This window comes from Scardinius erythrophthalmus (assembly GCF_964197995.2).
Source record: "Scardinius erythrophthalmus genome assembly, chromosome: 13".
Classification (NCBI taxonomy): domain Eukaryota; kingdom Metazoa; phylum Chordata; class Actinopteri; order Cypriniformes; family Leuciscidae; genus Scardinius; species Scardinius erythrophthalmus.
Genome location: NC_138233.1, coordinates 10,941,226 through 10,962,692, shown reverse-complemented (window position 1 = coordinate 10,962,692; position 21,467 = coordinate 10,941,226). Strand labels below are relative to the sequence as shown.

Genomic DNA, 21,467 nt, shown 5'->3' with positions numbered 1-21,467 from the left:
CTATTCATTTAAGCTTTAGAATAGCCTACAAACATTTACTTTACACAAATGCTGGTAAGATCAGACTTGACTTGGTAGTCCTATTTGATCTCTGATGCTGCAATGATTTTGTGATTATATTGCTTTCCCTAATGAGCATAATTGTTTGTGTCAAAACTCTAATTAGACCATCATCAGTACTCTCTGCAGAAATCAATCAGTCTTGTTCTTTAAAGAGACTCTTTTCTTTATCCAAACACTTGAAACAGTGCAAAACATTTCTAAAGAACAAAACTATCAAAAGGATGATATATTTTTGCCTGAGAAAACACTAGCAAATATTAAAGGGATAGCTTACCGAAAAATTACAATTCTTTCATTATTTACTCATCCTCATGTTCTTCCAAAACCCTTTGGTTACCAACATTATTCAAATATCTTTGTTAATGTTCCAAAGAAGAAAGCAAGTAATAGAAACAACATTTTTCTTTACTTTTAAAAGCCAAAGTTCTAAAGCTCACCACACTTGAATTTGACTAGACAATTGCTGCATTCTTTGACCACTTTTTTGTGTGCAAAATTCCCCATAAATAGCCTAATTGACAATTATACATCTACATTGTTCCAAGCAGCTTATTTCCTACATAGCTGTGCCAGTTTCATGTACTGTGTTATATCATTCCAAAGTTAAAATTCTCACATAATTTTAAATCATTATTTCATGTCCATTCATTCATTGATTTGGTAAGTGTTTTGAGCTGTATAATGTAGTTATTGCTAAATACATTTCTGGTGCCTGTCAGTATTTCTTAAAATCTGTTTATTAATAAGTTTATAAATAAATCACCATCACTTATAGTCAAAATGGATTCTCCCTTCTGCTCTGCTAAGTGTTCACATTTGTAACCTCTTCAACCAGACCTGCTTACAATGATTGTTCCCATATTGTTATTCTAATTATAAATTATACTCCATTACACTATAAATTAATGAAAAATGCTTGCATATGAGTGTAAGATGCAGGGCACTTATAGTAGATTGATGGGTGCACATGAATGTGCTAAATTTGTCCAAATTGAAGAGTGACACGCCAGAAGTCCCATGAATCAAAGCCAGTAGAATGTTATTGGGCGTTTTGGCTGCCAGCTACACATTCAAAGCCATTTAGATGCTTTTCATGAGCTACTATCAACATCAAACCTTTCTTCTCTGCCAAATAAACATATCACTCATGCTCAAAACTAACATGCTTCATCACCAGACCAAGTAAACCATCTGGAACGGAACCACTCTTAACCACCCTATAGTTCAAAGCATCATCTGAAAATTGAATCTCCAATATAATTATACAGTGTTAGGAGATCATAAACATTACAACCGCTTTAAAAATGCACTGGTTATCAGGGTTCAGAGAGGTTTTGCACAAGTAAGTCGTGCAGTTTTGACACTCATATTCAAGACTTTGCAGTTGCATCATTGAAACGTGTGATTCAGACTTACTTCAAAATGATCTCTCCTCAAATGCCTCCGGAGAGCGCTGTGAATGCTAATCACAACACATTAATGAATTCTAATAGGCCAGAGGTGTCATTTGGGCATTCAATTACCCCCGGAGTATCTCTAATTAAGGGCATGTGAACATCTATTAAAATAGCCATGTTCCCAGCAACACTGGAGTGGAACTTTAATGAAAAACATGACATATGTATCACATAATGAAATGCAGAGGTGCGGACAGCTAAACAAGGCAAAAAAAAAAAAAAACCTGTCAAAACATACTCCAGATCAAACCAGCATGGTTTTGAATCAGACTGGTGGGAAAAATCATCCACAATAAAACACACAACACCATGGCTACACCAAAAGTAAAGTGATAACGAGCAGATGGTTCAATAAATGATCATTTAAACGTAAAATAGTGGCTTCTGCACTAGGGCTGTCAGTCAAATCATTTTTATTGAAACAAAATTAATTACATGATAAACTACATAAACAATCAAATAGACTAATTCACAAATATCACATATAATCAATTCTCGCAGTTTTTATTTTTGTTGTTATACAAGACAAACACAATGAAAAATATTAATTAATTCATTCCAATGGTGAGACAAGACGTCAGAGGCTGGTGACGTCACAAACAGTATATTATATATATATATATGTATATATATATATATATATATATATATATATATATATACAATATATATAGTGTATATATATATATATTAGGGGTGTAACGATACACCAATGCCACGGTTCGGTTCATATCACGGTTTTGGAGCCACGGTTCGGTTCGGTTCTGTTTGCTGTGGGGGCAGGGTTCATGGCAGGGCACCACCAGCAATAATAACACTAGATTCACTTTTAACTTAATAAAAACAACAACAACAATAATTTAACTTAACTTTATTAATTTTATACATTGGCTTCACGTTTTCTTTAGAGCAGTTAGCACACCTGAGTTAACTAAAATGAAATAGCCTAAATGTCTCCACTGACTAGTCAGAAATAAACTGCACACCTGAGTAGGGTTGCCAACTTCAGAAAAGTAAAATGCGGGACAATTGTGGTTCTTTATAGGAAAATGAGGGACACTCAAAATATTTACTGTATCGCACAATGTACATAATTTCAGTGTCTGCATACTGTAGTTAAGTATAGTCTATGTTTAAAAGGTTATCAGACAAACACATTTGTATTGCTTAACCTATTTATGTACAATTTAATTCTAAAAATAATTTTAATGTCATACAAAAAAATATGTCACATTACAAACAAACCACCATTCAAAATAACCGCATTTATCTGAAATGGAAAGCTTTTTTAACATTATACATAGGCCTACAGTTCAAAAGTTTGAGGTTAAGATTATTTTTTGGGGAAAGTAATTAAAGAAAGTAATTGCCTACTTTTATTCAGCAAGGATGCATTACATTAATCAAAAGTGACAGTACATTTATAGTGTTACACAAGCTTTCTATTTCAAATAAATATCTTATGATCTTTACATTCATCAAAGAATGGGGGGGGGGGGAAACAAAACCGTTTTAAACAAATAATAATCAGAAATGTTTTGTGAGCATATTATTCCCTCAGGTAGATTACATGTTTTCTTGCGTGGCTGGATGTTGGACTCATGAACAATAATCACGTTGTTTGCATTCGCCAAAAGTGATTTGCCGAAATCAAAACGTGGACAGTGAAAGGAAATTACCGTTAGCGCGAGACGAGTCCGGCTTGAAGCGGAAGCGGCCAGACGGCAAAGGATTATGTTCGCAAATCAAACAATGATTAAAAAAAGCTGTGATATGTCATCATATTGGATGATGACAGGTGTCGGTGATCATTCTCAAGATTCGTGATCAGCACTGCTGCTGTTGCTGCTGTATCAATATCAGTCAGTGGTTGTGACCGCAGGGTCTTCAATCACAATATACCGTGGCGCGGAGTTGCCATCCTGAAGTGCGTATGTAAACTCCCGAGCGTGATCGATCACCCAAATCACGTGACATGCACTTTATTTAGTAAATAATATTATAATAATATTTATTAGAACTACAGCTCTTATTAGTTGTTAAAAGTGTACTCATTAATTACTATTTAATCAAATGTCAAGGAAGAAAAAATAGTTTTGTGACAAAGTGAAGTGAGAGTTGGGCAGCGGGGGGCGGGGCGCGTTCGGTTCGACATGAGAGTATCGCGGTTTGAACCGTGGCTGTTGTATCGCGGTTTTTCGGTTCGGTTTGAATATCGTTACACCCCTAATATATATATATATATATATATATATATATATATATATATATATATATATATATATATATATATATATATATATATATATATATATATATATATATATATATATATATATTGTTTTATATAATTAATGAACCAAATTAGCATTTAATTAAATTGATAGCTGTAGTGTTTACATGTGCGTTGATGTGCTTTCTGACATCGTGGTTGGAATCGGCAGTTTTTTAATGTGTATCCCAGATGCTCAGGTGGATACACACCCTGCTATTTCCCATACTTCCCCCCCTCCCAGTAATGATAGTGGTGTGGCACTAAGAGTGATGGCTCAATAACAGACCTACAGAGAACGGCACTCTGAGGTGAATCACTCTCACATGAAACAGTCTCAAGAATTATCTCAAGCATCTGACAGCACATGGCTCCCGAGCAACAGTTATTTTGAGTGCAGTGGAGGTTATTCTGGTTTATACGGTGATAAAACAGCCAAGAATATGCTTTGTTGTAGATTACACAGTGAGGATGTGAATACTAAATTGTAATATTGTGTGGGGCAAGAAGGACAGAGAGTGGAATAAGCTCAGTATACTCACGTTATGTCACATACAATCTGAAAATCACTAGCATATCAAAACGTGACGGGAAACTTAAGAAAAACATGTCATTGTACAATACTGACCAATTTCAAAACAAAGACCCTCTTTTAAAACCTGCCATTAACATGCCTTTTGGTATCCAGACAGTATCGAATGTGATCAGATGGATAGTGCCTATACTGTATATTTACTAAATATGTCCTTTTATACAGGATTTTAGCAGCACATACTCTAGTACATACTGCAAAAGCTCTGAGAACATGCTGCAAAAGGAATTAAACACTTTGTTCTGATCATCAATATGTCCCCTTTCCAGGTGTTGCAAATTATGAAAAGTAAGAAAGTAAGAAAGAGGCAGAGAGACAAAAAATAGAGACACAGAGAGAATGTGTGAGGAAATTATAGAGTTTCAGTAAAGGAAGTGTTCCTACAAGCAGCTGCTTCCTCCAGTGCTCAAGTCCATTGGGTCTATCTCTGGGAATACTGGGTGTGTTATTATTTTGTAATATTAGGCCTTTCAGAACAGATGTTCTGGAGTCAGGATCCCATAAAAAGACCACTAAAAATGGCTTTGGTGCTGCCCTGTAATCTGTCCAGTTCAAACATATTCAGTGAACTACTTACAGAACATACAGATGGAAATGGCAGGACTGAAATAATTGTATACCGTAGGTGTAGCTATGAATACCACATGACCACCTGTGGAGAACGGGAGAAAACCAACTGGATGGTTCATTAAAGGAACAAGAATAAACCCCCCATTCCAAATCATGGAACACAAAAGGACTTATCAATCCTTAGAACGATATATATAGAGTCTTAAAAATAAAGTTTTTTTATTGGCATCAACATTTCCATCAACAGAGAGAGTGATGTGGGGGTGGGGTGGGGGGGGGTATTCTCAAACAAATATCAATCATAATATTGTGGTCAAATAAAACTAAAATTAACATGACAATGTGTACAAAACTAAAGTAGCCTAAATTTACTTTTGTTGTGAACATGTTGTTGCCATAACGTGTTGCTATGGGTTGCGTCACTTTGCGTGTGACTGTCTTGCTTCGGACTTGACTGAAGAGGTCAGTCTCCATTTTCAAGGGTCTAAAACTCTGGAGTAGTGTGTGTGGAGGCTAGGTGCAACCGTAGCGAAGGTTATGCGTTTTAAAACAAAAATGCAATGGTGTAAAGGTATATCCACATTCTGCTCTGGAAACGATGCTCTCGAGCCAAATATGGTTCTTTCAGTGAGTAGGCCTATATGGTCAGTAAGGTAGTGTGTCGATTCAATTAAAAATCAACATAACACATACTTTAAAATATTACATAATTCATTGAAGCCTGTTTGCCATGTATAATACACCGACCAATTGTCATCTGGCACAACAAGTTCAAATTTCATTGGACAATGTGAAGTGGAGCGGTAAATTTCCGGTCATTTATATATCGTTTGAAAATTACATGGACAGACGAATTTACATTTATGAAGCGATCTGAATCTCGTTGAAACAATGGATGTTAATTGACTACAAAGCACAGCACAAAACCAGCACCAAAATAGCATTAATGGTAAGTAGTATTCAAGTCACATGCAAAACGGGTTTGCATGTATTTTGTCTATATATATTGATACACCGTTTACTATGCAGTAAACATAATAGGCGATCGCTTCCGCGTTTTGTCTCAGCCCGCCCAGTTACATCCGGTGCTTTGTCGGAACCCGTTTTTGCATTCGGTGGAGATAATGGTAAATTACACTAGCTGTTTACAAGAACTTACAGCGGTTAACTTGAATGATGTTAACAATATTGTGAGGCAGTTAGGTGTCACACCTAAGAGTAAGAAAGAGAAGGGCTTTAAATGATATATTTCGAGCTACACTGACAACTTTGAGGGTGAGTATTCTCTCATATCATGCGAAATCCGACTAGCGAATCGGTTTCTAAAATCGTTGTCTCCGTTTCTGAGAAAATTTATTTTATGAAAGTTTTGCCGCTAGTACACTTCAATAATAGAACGCGATATGCAGAAGTAAAGACACTGGCTGAGATTCTACAGGAAATACGTCAGCAACGTTCGTACACAGAACGTATTATACTAGCATAGATAATTACGGAGCAAAAATAGTACAGTACTACTGGTCAACAATTTGGACAAATTTTTTTTTTTCTAAAGAAGTCTCTTACTGTATGTGCATCAAGCCTGCATTTATTTGATCAAAAGTACAGAATTTTTTTTACAATTTAAAATAATAGTTTTCTATTTTAGAAATATTAGATATTTATATTTTAATATACTTTAATATCTTTTATTTCTGTGATGCAAAGCTGGATTTTCAACAGCCATAACTCCAGTCTTTAGTGTCACATGATTCTTCAGGAATCATTCTAATAGGCTGATTTATTATCAATGTTGGAAACAGTTTTTTTATTGAATCTGTTATACTTTTTTCAGGATTCATCGATGAATAAAAGGTTAAATAGAACAACATTAAATTAAAATAGAAATTATTTTATATGTCTTTACTGTCACTTTTTCTTTTATCAATTTAGCAAATCCTTGCTGAATAAAAGTATTAATTTCTTTAAAAAAAAAAGAAAAAGAAGAAAAAGAAAAGAAAATTATTGCCCCCAAACGTTTGAACAATAAGGATTGAGGATAAAAGGCTTCTTTCAAAAACATTCAAAATTGTAGTGTCCAAACTTTTGGCCGGTATGCTATATACTATTATACTTATACTTATAATACTACTATATATATATATATATATATATATATATATATATATAGTATATATATATTATTTTTTTCATTATATTATAGCAATATCGGAAATCCGTGTCCTTGATGTCCTGTGTGCCGCTACGAAGCATTCAAGTTAAACAGTCTCTTCTCAAATGTCCAACCCAAATATTTTGTTTTATATGGATGCAGTTCAAAGGCCATATGTGTGTCCTCACAGTCCTACAGACAGGCAGATCAGACCGTGGGTTGCTAAGGGAGACGGGGACAAACTCAGAATGAAGACCAGATTGACAATTGGATGAGGTTTAAAGGGTTAGTTCACCCAAAAATGAAAAATCTTTCAGTACTTACCAAGCGGCAACCTCCCCGTCTCTCTCTTGAAACCAACACGGAAGTGAGTTAAACTGCAATTCGTTGACTGGCCGCTTGAGGCTGTTGTCAGAAGTGAGTCAAATCTGTATCTCCCCCATGTTAAAATGCCAAATTTTACAGCAGAAAAAAACGTGTTTAAAGCCTGGTGTCTGTATGTGGATTTGGTCTATACAGCTAATTTTGCCCTTCATAACAACTGTGAGGGGGGTGAATTATTTTATAACTCGTCCGTTTAGTTGATTAATATTTAAATTTAAGGGTGTGGCCAAGCCACTTGAGTGACAGATGGATTGCCGCTGTCAGTGCTAGCCGTTTGTCTGCTGTTACTAGCCGTCACTTCACCTCAGCAATGTTAGCTGCTGAACTTGCCATCTCTGCAGTGTTTGTGCTTTTTTTCGGGATTATTATTTCATACAATTTAATACTTGGGTAACGTTACAAAGCCCACGTCTTTGGATTCCGTCGTTATCGTTCGAGAGAACAACCAGCGCTGTATTTCAGTTGTTTTCCTCTGTGAACATGCACTAATGGATGTCTGACAATTTCGTTGCTTTTTAGGGTTTTCAAATTTAAAACGTCAATAAATGCTCGTTCGTTCTGCTCCCATGGAACAGATGGATTATAATATGCTTATGTAAATTACCGTCAGATGAAATCATGCGGGCGTCGGCGCTTTCTCCGTCCGTGAATGAGCGCGGATTTTCTAGCGCATTTACTTGCACTTCAAAGGCAATATATCTATGGTTTAACGGTTAAACCATAACCCATTTGAGAGACGGCCAACATCAGAATTTAAAATGGACTGAATAAGCTCTCTACGAACTTGAGCGATGCCGCGCTGACGGACCATGAAAGAGTGACGGACATGTATGCACATATAATTCACTGTCACACACAAACACTCTCGAAGTAATACACAGTCTCACTTGTAGCCATGTCTTTTAACTATTATAATATTTCGAAGGGCAAAAATAGGAACGTTTAATTGGCTTTACATCATCAGCTAACTCGATCACGTCGAGCTAGGTGATTTCAGATAGCCAGGCCAGGCTCCTCAGCTCCACTCACGCCCCGCCTGTTTGTCTATTTTCTGTTATCCGGGAGTGACGCAAGGCCAAGATGGCGACGGCCGGCTCCGCCCACTTTAGGCTTCAAAAATGCTCTTCAGAAACCTACGGGTGACGTCACGGACACTACGTCCATATTTTTTTACAGTCTATGGTAATTACTCACCCTCATGTTGTTCCAACCACGTAAAACCTTCGTTCATCTTCGGAACACAAATTAAGATATTTTTGATTAAATCTGAGAGTTGTCTCACTCCTCCATAGGCTTTCAGAGGGACCGAAACTTGCTGGCCCAGAAAAGTTATTAAAGAGATCGTTAATATAGTCCAAGTGACTACAGTGGCTTAATCCTAAGTATATCAAGTGACGAGAATACTTTTTGTGCGCAAAAACAAACAAAAATAACGAATTTATTCCACTATTCATTTCCTTCTCTCTCAACAACTCTCAGAGACAACTCTCAGATTTAATCAAAAATATCTTAATTTATGTTCCGAAGATGAACGAAGGTCTTACGTGGTTGGAACAACATGAGGGTGAGTAATTACTGACAGAATTTTCATTTTTGGGTGAACTAACCCTTTAACTTAGACATTCAACAGGTGCAAGAAGAGAGCTGATGTTTAAAATGACCTTTTGTCCATCTGTGGTACAGCTTGGTAAGAACATCTGGATATATATTGTATGTAATTATTTACATATTGTTCCATGAGTGTAACACTAAAAGAAAAATTTTGAAGAATCTTACAGAGACCAAAATCTGTCAAGACAGGATAGAAAAGCACATAAAAGCACGTTTTAAAGCAAAAGCTTTGAGAAAGAACAGGCCTGGCCAAAAAAAGCCATATACATAAGTAGTATCATTCTACTTATTGTGGAACTGCTTTCTCACTAACTTACTGTTAGTTTTGCAGGATGCCATCTGTGCATGTGTGACCGTCTACAACTATTATTTGAGTGAGATAGATAACATTTATACTGGAGTGTGAGTATGTGACCATTACACCCTAAGCATTTCCACCAGATTCATTAATGCTTAATACAGCAAATTCCTCCACAACATGTTTAAAATGATCGTGGAGGAGAGTAAAAGTAATGAACAGTACTAACCTCTCATTGACCCCTCTCAAGGCTCAAACCATAAAAAGCAATAGAAAACAGGATTCTTTTCCCGTTTTCTTTTCTCACTTCTGTCCATTACGTGTGCATTTCTCCCTAGACATGATGTAATAGGCCTGGACAGTCACTGTGTAGGAGGCTGCTCTGTAGAACTGGGATTAAATGGCTGCTTATTTTACCTGCAGGTTTGCTTGAGAAAAAAAAGTCACAATGGGGGAAATGCCAGTTAAATTGATTCAGCAGGGGATTTGGTGTAGTGGTTTAGACTCAGAACTGGTAATCGAAAGGTTTCCGGTTCAGTTCCTGCAAGACACTTAAGTTATTCAGGAGGGATCATTCCAGTAATAATATAACAGTGTCGTTGTAAGGTGACATCACCTGAAGAACTGGACCTGTTCGCATGGCAATAAATAAAGACGAATGACTGAATGTTTTAAAAATAAGATGATATTAATCAGTATTGCACTAGCGGTGGGTAGCCAAATAGATGTTGGAAAACTGTTACGAAGAGTACAATCTTGTTAAAATCCTGTGTGACAGATTAAAAGTGTTTTTTATTCTTCCCTTTTTTGCAATGGAAATAGTTATATTCAATATTAGTGATATTGCTTTTATATAATAAAACAGCATATGAAACAATAAACACAACTCGCCAAATATGACACATGAGATTTAGTGAGTCACTCATTTATCCTGTTTATGTGGGTGGTGCACACCATCTCAGAAGGGATTTGCCAATATGGACAGAATAACAATGTGACAATTAAGTGCTACTACACTCATTTGTTGGATGCTTCACTTGCAACCTACTTTCTCCAGACAAAATCGACAAAACAGGCCAGAAAAACAGACACGGTGTAAAATTAAACCCTCTCCTGTCTACTTCTGGTCTACCAAATGAACCATCAAACGGTGACCCAAACAGAGTTCAACTTCACTGCAAAACAAGAAGAAAAAAAAGCACAACCATTAAAAACAAAGTAGAGTTATCCAGACAAACTGTGTTTGCTTGGAGAACATCCTGAGGGTGAGGCAGCAGTCGAAGCAGGTGATGCATTGTGGGATACGCCTCATGGGGGTCCATCTGTCTGTGCATGCCTCAATCCACTGACCAAAAGAATATTCTCTTGATAAAGATAATGAAGGGGACATGAAATCCACACAGACTTGGAAAGAGACAAAGTCCTACAAATATTGCTTGGTGATATAGCTAAAAATGTAATTATAGGACTTGAAATTAGGTAAATACAACCTCAGATGAACGACACATTGCACCATGTCATTATTTATCTACCAAAAACTAGGCTAAAATGGAAAAGCCACGGGTAACAAACTAAGTACATCCTTACTGCTTCTATAGGAATTAAGAGGGTAAGTAGCAGTCAGCAGTACTTATTTGATTAATTGATCATCAGCAAGTGTGATCACCACTATAAAAGCAGAAGTTTTGGCAGTTTGCTGGTCAGGAGCATTCAGGTGTATGTTAACACAACGCCAAAAAGGAAAGACATCAGCAATGATCTTAGAAAAGAAATTGTTGCTGCCATCACTCTGGGAAGGGTTATATGGCCATTTCCAAATAATTTAAAGTCCATTATTCTACAGTAAGGAAGATTATTCATAAGTGGAAAACATTCAAGACAGTTGCCAATCTTCTAAGGAGTGGACGTCCCAGCAGATTTCCCCCAAGGTCAGACAGTGCAATGCTCTGAGAAACTGCAAAAAAAAATAAATAAATAACTACACCTTAGACTCTACAGGCCTCAGTTAACATGTTAAATGTTAAAGTTCATGACAGTACAATTAGAAAAAGACTGGAGAAGTATGGCATGTTTGGAAGGGTTGCCAGGAGAAAGCTTCTTCTCTCTAATAAGAAAATGGCAGCAGGACTTAAGGCCCGTACACACCGGGACAATTATCGCGCGCTCTTATCACCGACGTTTAACGCCCTGTGACTAAAAACAATGTTCTTTTGTACAGACAAAACCAAAGTGGAGATGTTTGGCCATAATGCAAAGCGCCAAGTTAGCGAAAAGTAAACACAGCATTTCAACACAAACACCTAATACCAACTGTCCATCACACTGATGATTTTTGGCTTATTTTGCAACCGCAAGACCTGGATACCTTGCAGTCATTGAGTCGACCATGAACTCCTCTGTAGACCAAATTAGAGTCAAATGTGAGACCATCTGTCCAACAGCTAAAGCATGGCCGAAATTGGGTCATGCAACAGGACAATGATCACAAGCACACAAGCAAATCTACAACAGAATAGCTGAAAAAGAAAAGAATCAAGGTGTTGCAGTGGCCCAGTCAAAGCCCAGACCTCAACACGATAGAAATGTTGCAGCGGGACCTTAGGGGAACTGTGCATAAACATATACCTGCAAACCTCAATGAACTGAAGCAACGTTGCAAAGAAGAGCGGGCCAAAGATTCCTCTAGAACGATGTGAGAGATGTGAGGCTCTACAAGAAATTTTCGGCAGATGGCGGATTATGATTGGTCAGATCGCCTGTCAATCAAACATCCGGCAAAGGGTGAATTGAATCATAGGGTGTACTTAGTTTGTCACCCATGGCTTTTCCATTTTGGCTTTATTTTTGTTCAATAAATAATGACAATTATAATATGTCATTTCTTGTTCATCTGAGGCTGTATTTACCTAATTTTAAGACCTGCTAACGACCAGATGATGTTCCTATATGTAAAACCATACAATTCTAGAGGGTGTCCTTTCTATTTCACATGACTATAGAATAATGAATAATGTTCATTTATATACACCCAAATAACAACACATAGTTTAAAAAAAAAAATTTGAGTAATATTTTTTGAGTATTTTTAGTCATCTTATTAAATTATTACTAAACAAGTACTAAATTAAATAAATAAATGTATTTTTCCTGTAGTAACATCCAAATGAATGAATGCATGAATGAATGAATAAATGAATGAATGAATGAATGAATTAATTAATTATATAAAAAAAGCTATTTTATTGTTTTAGAGAATAAAAGAGGGATTTGTCACTATTTGAATCTGTCACATAGGATTTTAATAACATCTATGAAATTATGGCTACTATGCCTCCTATTCTCTTTTTAAAAACAGTAACATGCTAAACTAATCTAATGACTTTTGAAAACATAGGGCCCTATTTTAACGATCTGAAACGCAAGTGTCAAGGCGCAAAGCGAAAGTAACTTTGTGGGCGGGTCTTGGCGCTGTTGCTATTTTCCCGGCGGGATAAATGACTCTTGCGCCAGGCACAAATCTAAAAGGGGTTGGTCTGAAGTAGCTTCATTATTCATAGGTGTGGTTTGGGCGTAACGTGAAATAAACCAATCAGAGAGTCATCTCACATTCCCTTTAAGAGCAGGCGCGTTTGTTCTAAAGCGGATTCCTATTATAACGGCGGATTTGCCATGCGCGCGCCAGGAGCGGTTCACAGCCAAGGAGAGCAACGCTCTCGACAGGGACGTTGGGGATGGAGAAACCCACCCAAATTAACTTCGGTTAAAAAGGCGTATGATAATTTGGGTAAATGTGTAAGCTAGATGTATGCTTTTAGAATAAATTGTCTATCTATCTATCTATCTATCTATCTATCTATCTATCTATCTATCTATCTATCTATCTATCTATCTATCTATCTATCTATCTATCTATCTATCGTAATAATGTATGATTTGCAAAAATGAAAACTGCTTCTGTGTAGATGAGAGAATCAAAGTGTATGCGCGTTGTGCACACGCTTCATTGATTATGGTCAAGCATGCGCCCTTAAAATAGCATATGAATAACATGCGCAACGCGCCACTGACTTTAAACTATTTTTTCCTGGTTAGTGGCGCAATTGTTTTCTAAACCTGCAAAATAGCATGAAGGAACGTTTGCGCCGGAACACACCTACTTTTTTGCGCTGAACCGCCCAATGAGCGCAAGTTCATTCCCTAGTTTAGCGACGTGCTTCTGTGGAGGGAAAAACGCGCTTTGCGCGGGTGCAAAATAGGAATGATACATGCGTCGGTGTACAAAGTCAATTGCGCTGGGTGCAAGATAGGGCCCATAGTCTCAATGTTGCTTAAAATCCTTGTGAACATAATTCCTTGTAAACATATAGTGACTTTTCAATACGTCACCCAGTCCTTGTTGCTATAAATCACCATAACGTTAACTTACATACATATTCAGTAAATAATACCACTGTAAACATTCAACTCTAAAGAACGATTCAGCTTCCTAGTTCACCTCAAGAACAACCATTAATCTGCTTGAACAGTGATGTTGTTAATCGATGGTGCTACAGTACTTGGTATTAATTCTGAGAAGGTGAAATGCAGCATAGCAGGAACATAACTCAGTTATGTTGTCTTTGCGTCACATGACCGTCTGGCCATGAAAAACTCAGCTTTTTCACAGCAGAGTGCGGCACGACCACCTCCCAAGCGTCGCTTCCCACGCCATCCAGACTCACCCTAGCACTTCATAGGCGCACACTTCAGCTCACCAAGCAACAGGGAGACTACTTTGTGCATGTGTACAGAGATGAATGTATGCATGTAAATGCATATACAATTGAGTTTGTCAATATGGTTAATATTATTATTACAGGGTGTTACACAGAAAGAGAAGCATGCACACATACACATCACAAAAACATAACAGAAATCAGCTGAGAAGCAGTGTCACTGACAAAGCATCAACACCAAACTACGCTTTGCTAAGATCTGTCGTTTTCCAGATCCTTCTGCCACGCACTCTTAAGGAAACTCATTTTTCCTCTCCACAGCTGCTTTAATTCCTTTATTATTGGCGGCTGTGGTGTCAGACGTGCAGCGCTCAGAATAGACCTTCATAATCCCCCATATTCACAGCACACTCCAGGACCCGTTCAATGCACAGCTACACAATGCAACACAGACTGAAAGTTATGATGCCTCTCATACCGGAGCACTTTTGCGTCAACGCCTCTAGTGCTAAAGGTCACAATTGATTGAACTTTAGGTGATCAATTGGACATTAAAAGTGAAGTGACAAGGTTTGGTCCCAAAAATATCATAAAAGCAGAGCGTTTCTGTACTTCGAATCATCAGATCTGGCTCAAAATGTATTTATTTTTTTGCACATTGCTACTCTTGCTCTACAATTAGGAAAGTTTGCAACTTTTGGTTGCATGACAGATTATCACTTTTGCAAACTCTAGGATTTTTTTATCTTACGACATAGTACCCCCCTTTGAAATCAATGGACTTGCAGTGTCTGTTTGGTACTTCAGTACGTAAAGTAGGCAAACTAAAACATGCTTTAGTCTTACAGTGTGAACCTGGCTTGACATGGGAAGATCATATTATCCTCCTCTGATTGCAGCGACACTATTTCCATAATTACTGTCAATTGCTAAAAAAGATGATCACTAATATCACTTTCAAATAGAGAAACACACAGCACAGTACACACAGAAAGATTTTGTGTTTTGTCGTCTGCATAAATCTAAGCAACAGGCAAACAAATTAAGTCAATACAAAGGCAAACTATTCATTGAGTGAGTCTGTTCACATATTCAAGGCCATTAAACAATTATGAAAGACTATGAGCTCCTAGATACAGAGATCTGTGAATATTTGAATTGTATGTGTTTCTTTTGAGGGAATTCACACATTGATGTGCATTAGTTAGTGTAGTTTATCAGAATGGTAATGGTAGTCAAGGATCCACAGTACTGTAAAAAAAAGTTAATGAAAAGTACAATGAACTTGGATATTTAAGTCATTTCAACTTAAATTACATTAAAAGGACTTTAAAAATGAGTTGAATCTTGTATAACATAAAAAAGTAGAAAATTGCTTAACTTGTTTTGATGAGTTAAAACAATGTAAAACATATGCTGTCATAACTTATTTTCATTGTCCATTTAAATGTAAAATGTGACCATTGTTTATATGATAAAATCAATTTTATATAATCAATTATATGATTATCAATTCTGACACAAATATAAAAATTTATATGATATACTTTATCAGATATCTATGATGGCAAATAAGGTGGCAAATAGGTTGAAAATGATCAATTTAAATGGTAAAAGTTTTACAGTTTATTATTTTTCATTTTTTGATTACAAAACGTATATTACATACATATAGTGTTATATTAAATATATGTATATTTATATTAGTGCTGTCAATCAATTAAACAAATTAACTAGATTAATCACACATTTCTTCAGTGATTAATTGTGATTAATCACACACACGTTTTTAATATAAGTTTTTACAAGTTTTAATATTTTATAATGTAATAATTTCACAGTTAATCTCCAAATTAATTTAGAAACAACATTTAAAAAAAAAAGATTTTGTGTTTAATGGCACCTATTATTGTTTAATATTTATTGTTAATTATTGTTTATTATTATTTAATGGCATTTATTGTTTAATGTTTTTATGAATGAAGGCCAGTATCAGATACTAATACAGCTACTGATGTCTCAATGAAATAGATTGTTTTTTAACATTAATTTAACATTACAGTGTAACTGAAAGCTATACATGATTTAACATTTATGCTTCAAATATATATATATATATATATATATATATATATATATATATATGTATATATATATAACAACTTTAAATATAAGTGAACTTAAAACAATACTCACATAAACCCATAATAAATGTCATATTTACCTGTGCCCTGTTAAATACAGGAATTGAATAAAGTTATTGAACAGACTGCATACAGCCTGCAACAGCACATAAAAATAGTGCTAAAAATAAAATATTTATTTTTTGTACAAATATTAAATCTCAACAGTGCAACACGCAATGCAAGTAATAATTGCACTAATGAATTTATACTATACATTATGTAAAAAGAAAAGGTAACATTTTTTTCCCGTAATCAAACAAGAAGTATGGGCTAGACCTTTTTTTTCAATTAAATTTAGATCTGCTTCTGTATTCATTTCATAATCAAATATTATTTATCTGTCCTTTTTAATTTGAATGTTAGCAAGCAGCTACTATAAACGGGTTGTTATGAAGAACCAATATTTAATTGCATAATTGTTTATTTACATGTGAAACAGATAGTTTTTCCCATATGGCTGACAAGAAATGAAACCAAAAGTTGTTGTTTTTTTGCATGTTGTTTTCCATCTGAAATGAAGCATATCCAACAAAACAAAAACCCACAAACAGAAATCCTATATTTAAAGGCTGTATTGAAGGTGCAAAGTGTAAAAAAAAAATCATATGAATGCATTAAAGGGCCAATAGTCGCTAACTGCAGAGGACTTTAGACAACAGATGTACTGATATGCAGCATGGGTTGAAAGCGTGCAATAGCTTAGCCATAAACACATTTTAAAAGGAGGAAAATACAGCTGAAACTTGACTAAGCCTTGTGCACGCAGAGAGCAATTGAAGAAATGCTTGGAATCGATTTTCTATATCCTGAATAGGTACATGACCAAATGGTGCTAATAACATCTCCTCTAGAAGAACTGCTTGGCAGAGCTGCAAAATGTCACTTGTAAGCATTCAACTGACAGCATGGTAAAATGCTCAAAAGCTCCCTAAGGCCCTGATCACATTTTTTGCAGTGAGAGACGCCTTTTTTCAATTGTTTTCCTATGGCAGTGAGCGTTCTGTGCGCTGTTTACACGCCCCAGGCGCCTCGCGTTTTACCGCCCGCTGTGCCTTGCGTTTTTGCAGTTGAAAAAAAAACAACTCAGAGCGGAAAAAGCGCCCAACGGCATCGCGTATTTTCCCACTGTCCAATCGAATGAATGGTTGTGATGAAAACTACAGTTGCTTTACTACAGTTGCTCTACAGTTGCTTTACTACAGTGAAAACTACAGTTGCTCTCGCGGGTTACCATGAGCTTAACGACTTCACGAACCGTAACTACCACAATGTTAACAGAAAATAAAGAAAGTAAATAAAAGGCTGATTTGACATTTACTTGACTGACAGGACAGCTGTTTCGGTGGTTGCCTAGCAACATAAAAAACGTAGCGCACTGCTCGTTCTGTGTGATCGGGGCAGTGCTGTACGTCTCGCGCTTTGAACCTGAAAAGCATGTTTGGTGTGATCGGGGCCTAAATCTCAAAGTTGCCTTTAAAGGAACACGCCAACTTTTTGGGACTTTAGCTTATTCACCTTATCCCCCAGAGTTAGATAAGTCCATACATACCATTTTCATCTCCGTGCGTGCCGTAACTCTGTCTGACGCACCCACCGCTAGCCTAGCTTAGCACAAAGACTGGAGGTAATCGTCTCCAGCTAGCATACTGCTCCCAATAAGTGACAAAATAACGGCAACATTTTCCTATTTACATGTTGTGATTTACATAGTCACAGCGTGTACAAATAACAAGGTCACATGAGACACAGTCATCTTCTAACCGTATACATACTGGGAACTATATTCTCAGAAGGCGAAGCACTGCTACTTCTGCGGAGTGATTTACTCCAACTCTGAGCGAACTCTCTACTCCTCACCACGGTCTTCTCAGGTGCTGCGAGCAAATCACTCCACCGAAGTAGCAGTGCTTCGCCTTCTGAGAATATAGTTCCCAGTATGTATACGGTTTTCATGAAGTACACCTTGGTGGTCCAGGAGCGCCACCTTTGGCTCAACCTGGCGGACATGAGGGAGACCAATAAATATCGGTTCCTGGACTCTCCTAGGTTGGGTTATTCGGCGACGCAGTCGAGAGCTTTGCCCAACAGTTCTCGGTTGCCCAGGCTTCAGGGGCATTAAGTTCACACGTGTTCTGGCGGACAATGCCCCTGTGCGATCGAGCCGGTCCCTCCAGCCAATATGTCTCCCTCGACACAGACTATTTCTTCGCTTTGCATTCGAGGGGCGGACATATCATTACAAAGTCTTACCCTCCGGGCTCGCCCTGTCGCCCCGTGTCTTTACCCAAGTCGCGGAGGTGGCCATTGCTACCATGTGCAAGCGTGGTGTTCACATTCTCAACTACCCCGACGACTGGCTCATTCTGGCTCAGTTGAGGGAGCAGTTGTGCGAACACAGGGACATGGCGCTCAGTCACCTCAGCCACTTAGGGCCGACGAATGCCTAGAATTCGGCCCGTTCGTAACTCACACGTGATCCTGAGACCCCGGCCCGGATACGTGCCCAAGGTTCCTACCACTCCCTTCCGGGACCATGTGGTGAACCTGCAAGTGCTGCCTTTGGAGGAGGCAGACCCATCCCTGGCTTTTCTCTGTCCCGTTCGCACTCTACGCCTATATGTGGACAGAACGCAAAGCCTCAGGACCTCAGACCAGCTCTACATCTGTTATGGAGGCCAGCAGAAGGGAAAGACTGTCTCCAAGCAGAGGATAGCCCACTGGATAGTGGATGCCTTCGCCTTGGATTACGAAGCCCAAGGCGTGCCTTGCCAGCTCGGGATTAGAGCCCACTCCACTAGGAGCGTCGCTTCTTTCTGGACAGCTGGCACACGGCGCCTTGCTGACAGATATCTGTAGAGCTGCGGGCTGGGCGACACCTAACACGTTGTACTGCCCCTAACTGGCCAGTCCATATGTGTATTCTCCACGTTACCTCCCTTCGGGCAGGATGTGGCTTCCGCAGCATCCCTCTCCTCTGGAAAGGCACGCTTTCCCAGTGTTATCCAAGAGTTCCACTGTGTGAGTTATAACGGAACAGCAGTTCGAACTCCCTCTACGCAGGTCTTCCGCCCCAGTCAGTTGGGGGTCTGAGAGTCTTGCGTAGGGCCCTGAATGTGGCATCAACCGTGGTGTTTTCCATAGGGATCCCAATTATGTCGTCACTTCGACGTAACAGCGAACGTGAGCGACTGAAAGGGAACGTCTCCGTTACATATGTAACCCTCTTTCCCTAAAGGAGACGTTACGTCCCGTCGTCACAGTTGCTGACCATCGCTGCACGGTCGTCACGATCTCGGCTCCTCAGCGAAAAACAAAGGTATGTGCACCCGCTTCCAATGTTCATTGGCTCATTCTGTAGACACTCCCTGAAGTGATAGGACTCCCTGAAGTGATCCCAATTAAGTCGTCACGTCAACGTAACGTTTCACGTTGCCCCCTTCAGGGAACGAGGGTTACATACGTAACCGAGACGTTGAATGTGTTTCAGGGAACGAGGGTTACATACGTAACCGAGACGTTCAATGTGGCAGTTCATTACATGCAATAAGACCAGTGTTGTCCAAGTTACTCTGGAAATGTAATTAAATTACTGATTACTCCTTTTAAAAGTAATCAAGCTACTGTTCTGATTACTTTATTTCAAAATTGTAATTAGTTACATTACTAGTTCCGTTACTTAAATGTAATGATTTATTTACAGCTACAGAATGCATAATTTTCTCTCTCCATGCTGAGTTTGTTTTCTTTGGTTTACCGCCGTGCAAGCTCTTACCAGTCAAAGTAGGTCTCGGGTAGATGACGTCGTGAACTTGCGTGTGTGACAGGCAGGCATCTGAAAAGCTATTTCTCTTTTTACAATGTAGATGATAAAACACTGCCTTCTGTTGGCAGCAATATAACACAGCTGTAACATATAGTAACTTGGGCTTGGAACTATAATCTAAATACTATTTTGGAAATTGTAACATGTTACATTACTCTGTTACTAAAAAAGCAATCAAATTACAGTAACGCGTTACTAAGTAATGCGTTACTAAGTAATGCGTTACTGCCCAACACTGAATAAGACACATTATGTCGGACTCAGCTGGGCAGCCTGTGGACGATTATCCAAACAGTGAAACCAAAGCTGACCAGAGGCTTCTGAGTCTTTGGGTTAACTAAGCATGTCTACCACACGAACCACTAGTTGTAATCACACTATAAACTGCTAGAATTGGAGTGAAATGCTTTAGAGACTAAAGGCTTTAGAAATGCTGACATATTAGACAGTGCTGGGGCAATGGTACAACAACATAACACAAAAGGGACTGCAAAATTTACAGGTTAACATAAACACTAGCATGAAAAGGTGCTGATCAGGACTTACCTCTTGAGTGAAAGTCTGCAGCTAGTGAGCTAACAGGAGGCTTCTTCAAGGCGGCAGAACGGTACACAATGTGAGAACGGCCACCCTTCTCTTCCTCCTGCTCCATCACATGATGTCCCGTTTCCACTGGCTCAATGAAAAACTCCTCCTGCTCAGTTCTGATCATCCCTGCCTGTGAGAAGAAAAAAACAGATATAAACAGTGTTCCAAACTTATATTATCATTACAATACCATAATATTTGATATGTTCTAGACATCTTGTGATAAATTGAGTGACACAGAGAATAAAGGACTCATGCCAGATGTTTGTTGGGTTGAATTCCTTGCTGATGAGAGAAAGCCTTGAGAAAGTACTTAACTTGTCTACGCTAATTCTTTCCTTCATGCAAATAAGGGGCAATAAAACAGGCATTAACCCTATATGGGCCCTATTTTAACGATCTGAAACACAAGTATCAAGCGCGAAACACAAGTAACTTTGTGGGCGGGTCTTGGGCGCTGTTGCTATTATACCGGCGGGATAAATGACTCTTGCACCCAACGCAAATCTAAAATGGGTTGGTCTGAAGTAGCTTCATTATTAATAGGTGTGGTTTGGGCGTAGCGTGAAATAAACCAATCAGAGCGACATCTCACATTCCATTTAAGAGCAGGCACGCTTGTTCTATGGCGGATTGCTATTATAACGGCGGATTTGCCAGGCGCACGCCAGGAGCGGTTCACAGCCGAGGAGACCGACGTTCTCGTCAGGGCTGTAAAAAACACAGAGAAGTGACACTGGGGATGGAAAAACCCAC

General features: G+C 38.2%; 1 protein-coding gene across 4 annotated transcripts in view; it reads right to left on the bottom strand.

Annotated features, from left to right (window-relative positions):
- LOC308701057 (A disintegrin and metalloproteinase with thrombospondin motifs 2) overlaps positions 1 to 21,467 on the bottom strand; it is a 228,152-nt gene that overhangs the window by 108,539 nt on the left and 98,146 nt on the right. For all 4 annotated transcript variants that reach the window (XM_081383081.1, XM_081383083.1, XM_081383080.1 and 1 more), the window contains exon 3: positions 20,670 to 20,841. In XM_081383081.1, the coding sequence (XP_081239207.1) occupies positions 20,670 to 20,841 (172 nt within the window). The remainder of the gene's footprint in view (positions 1 to 20,669; positions 20,842 to 21,467) is intronic.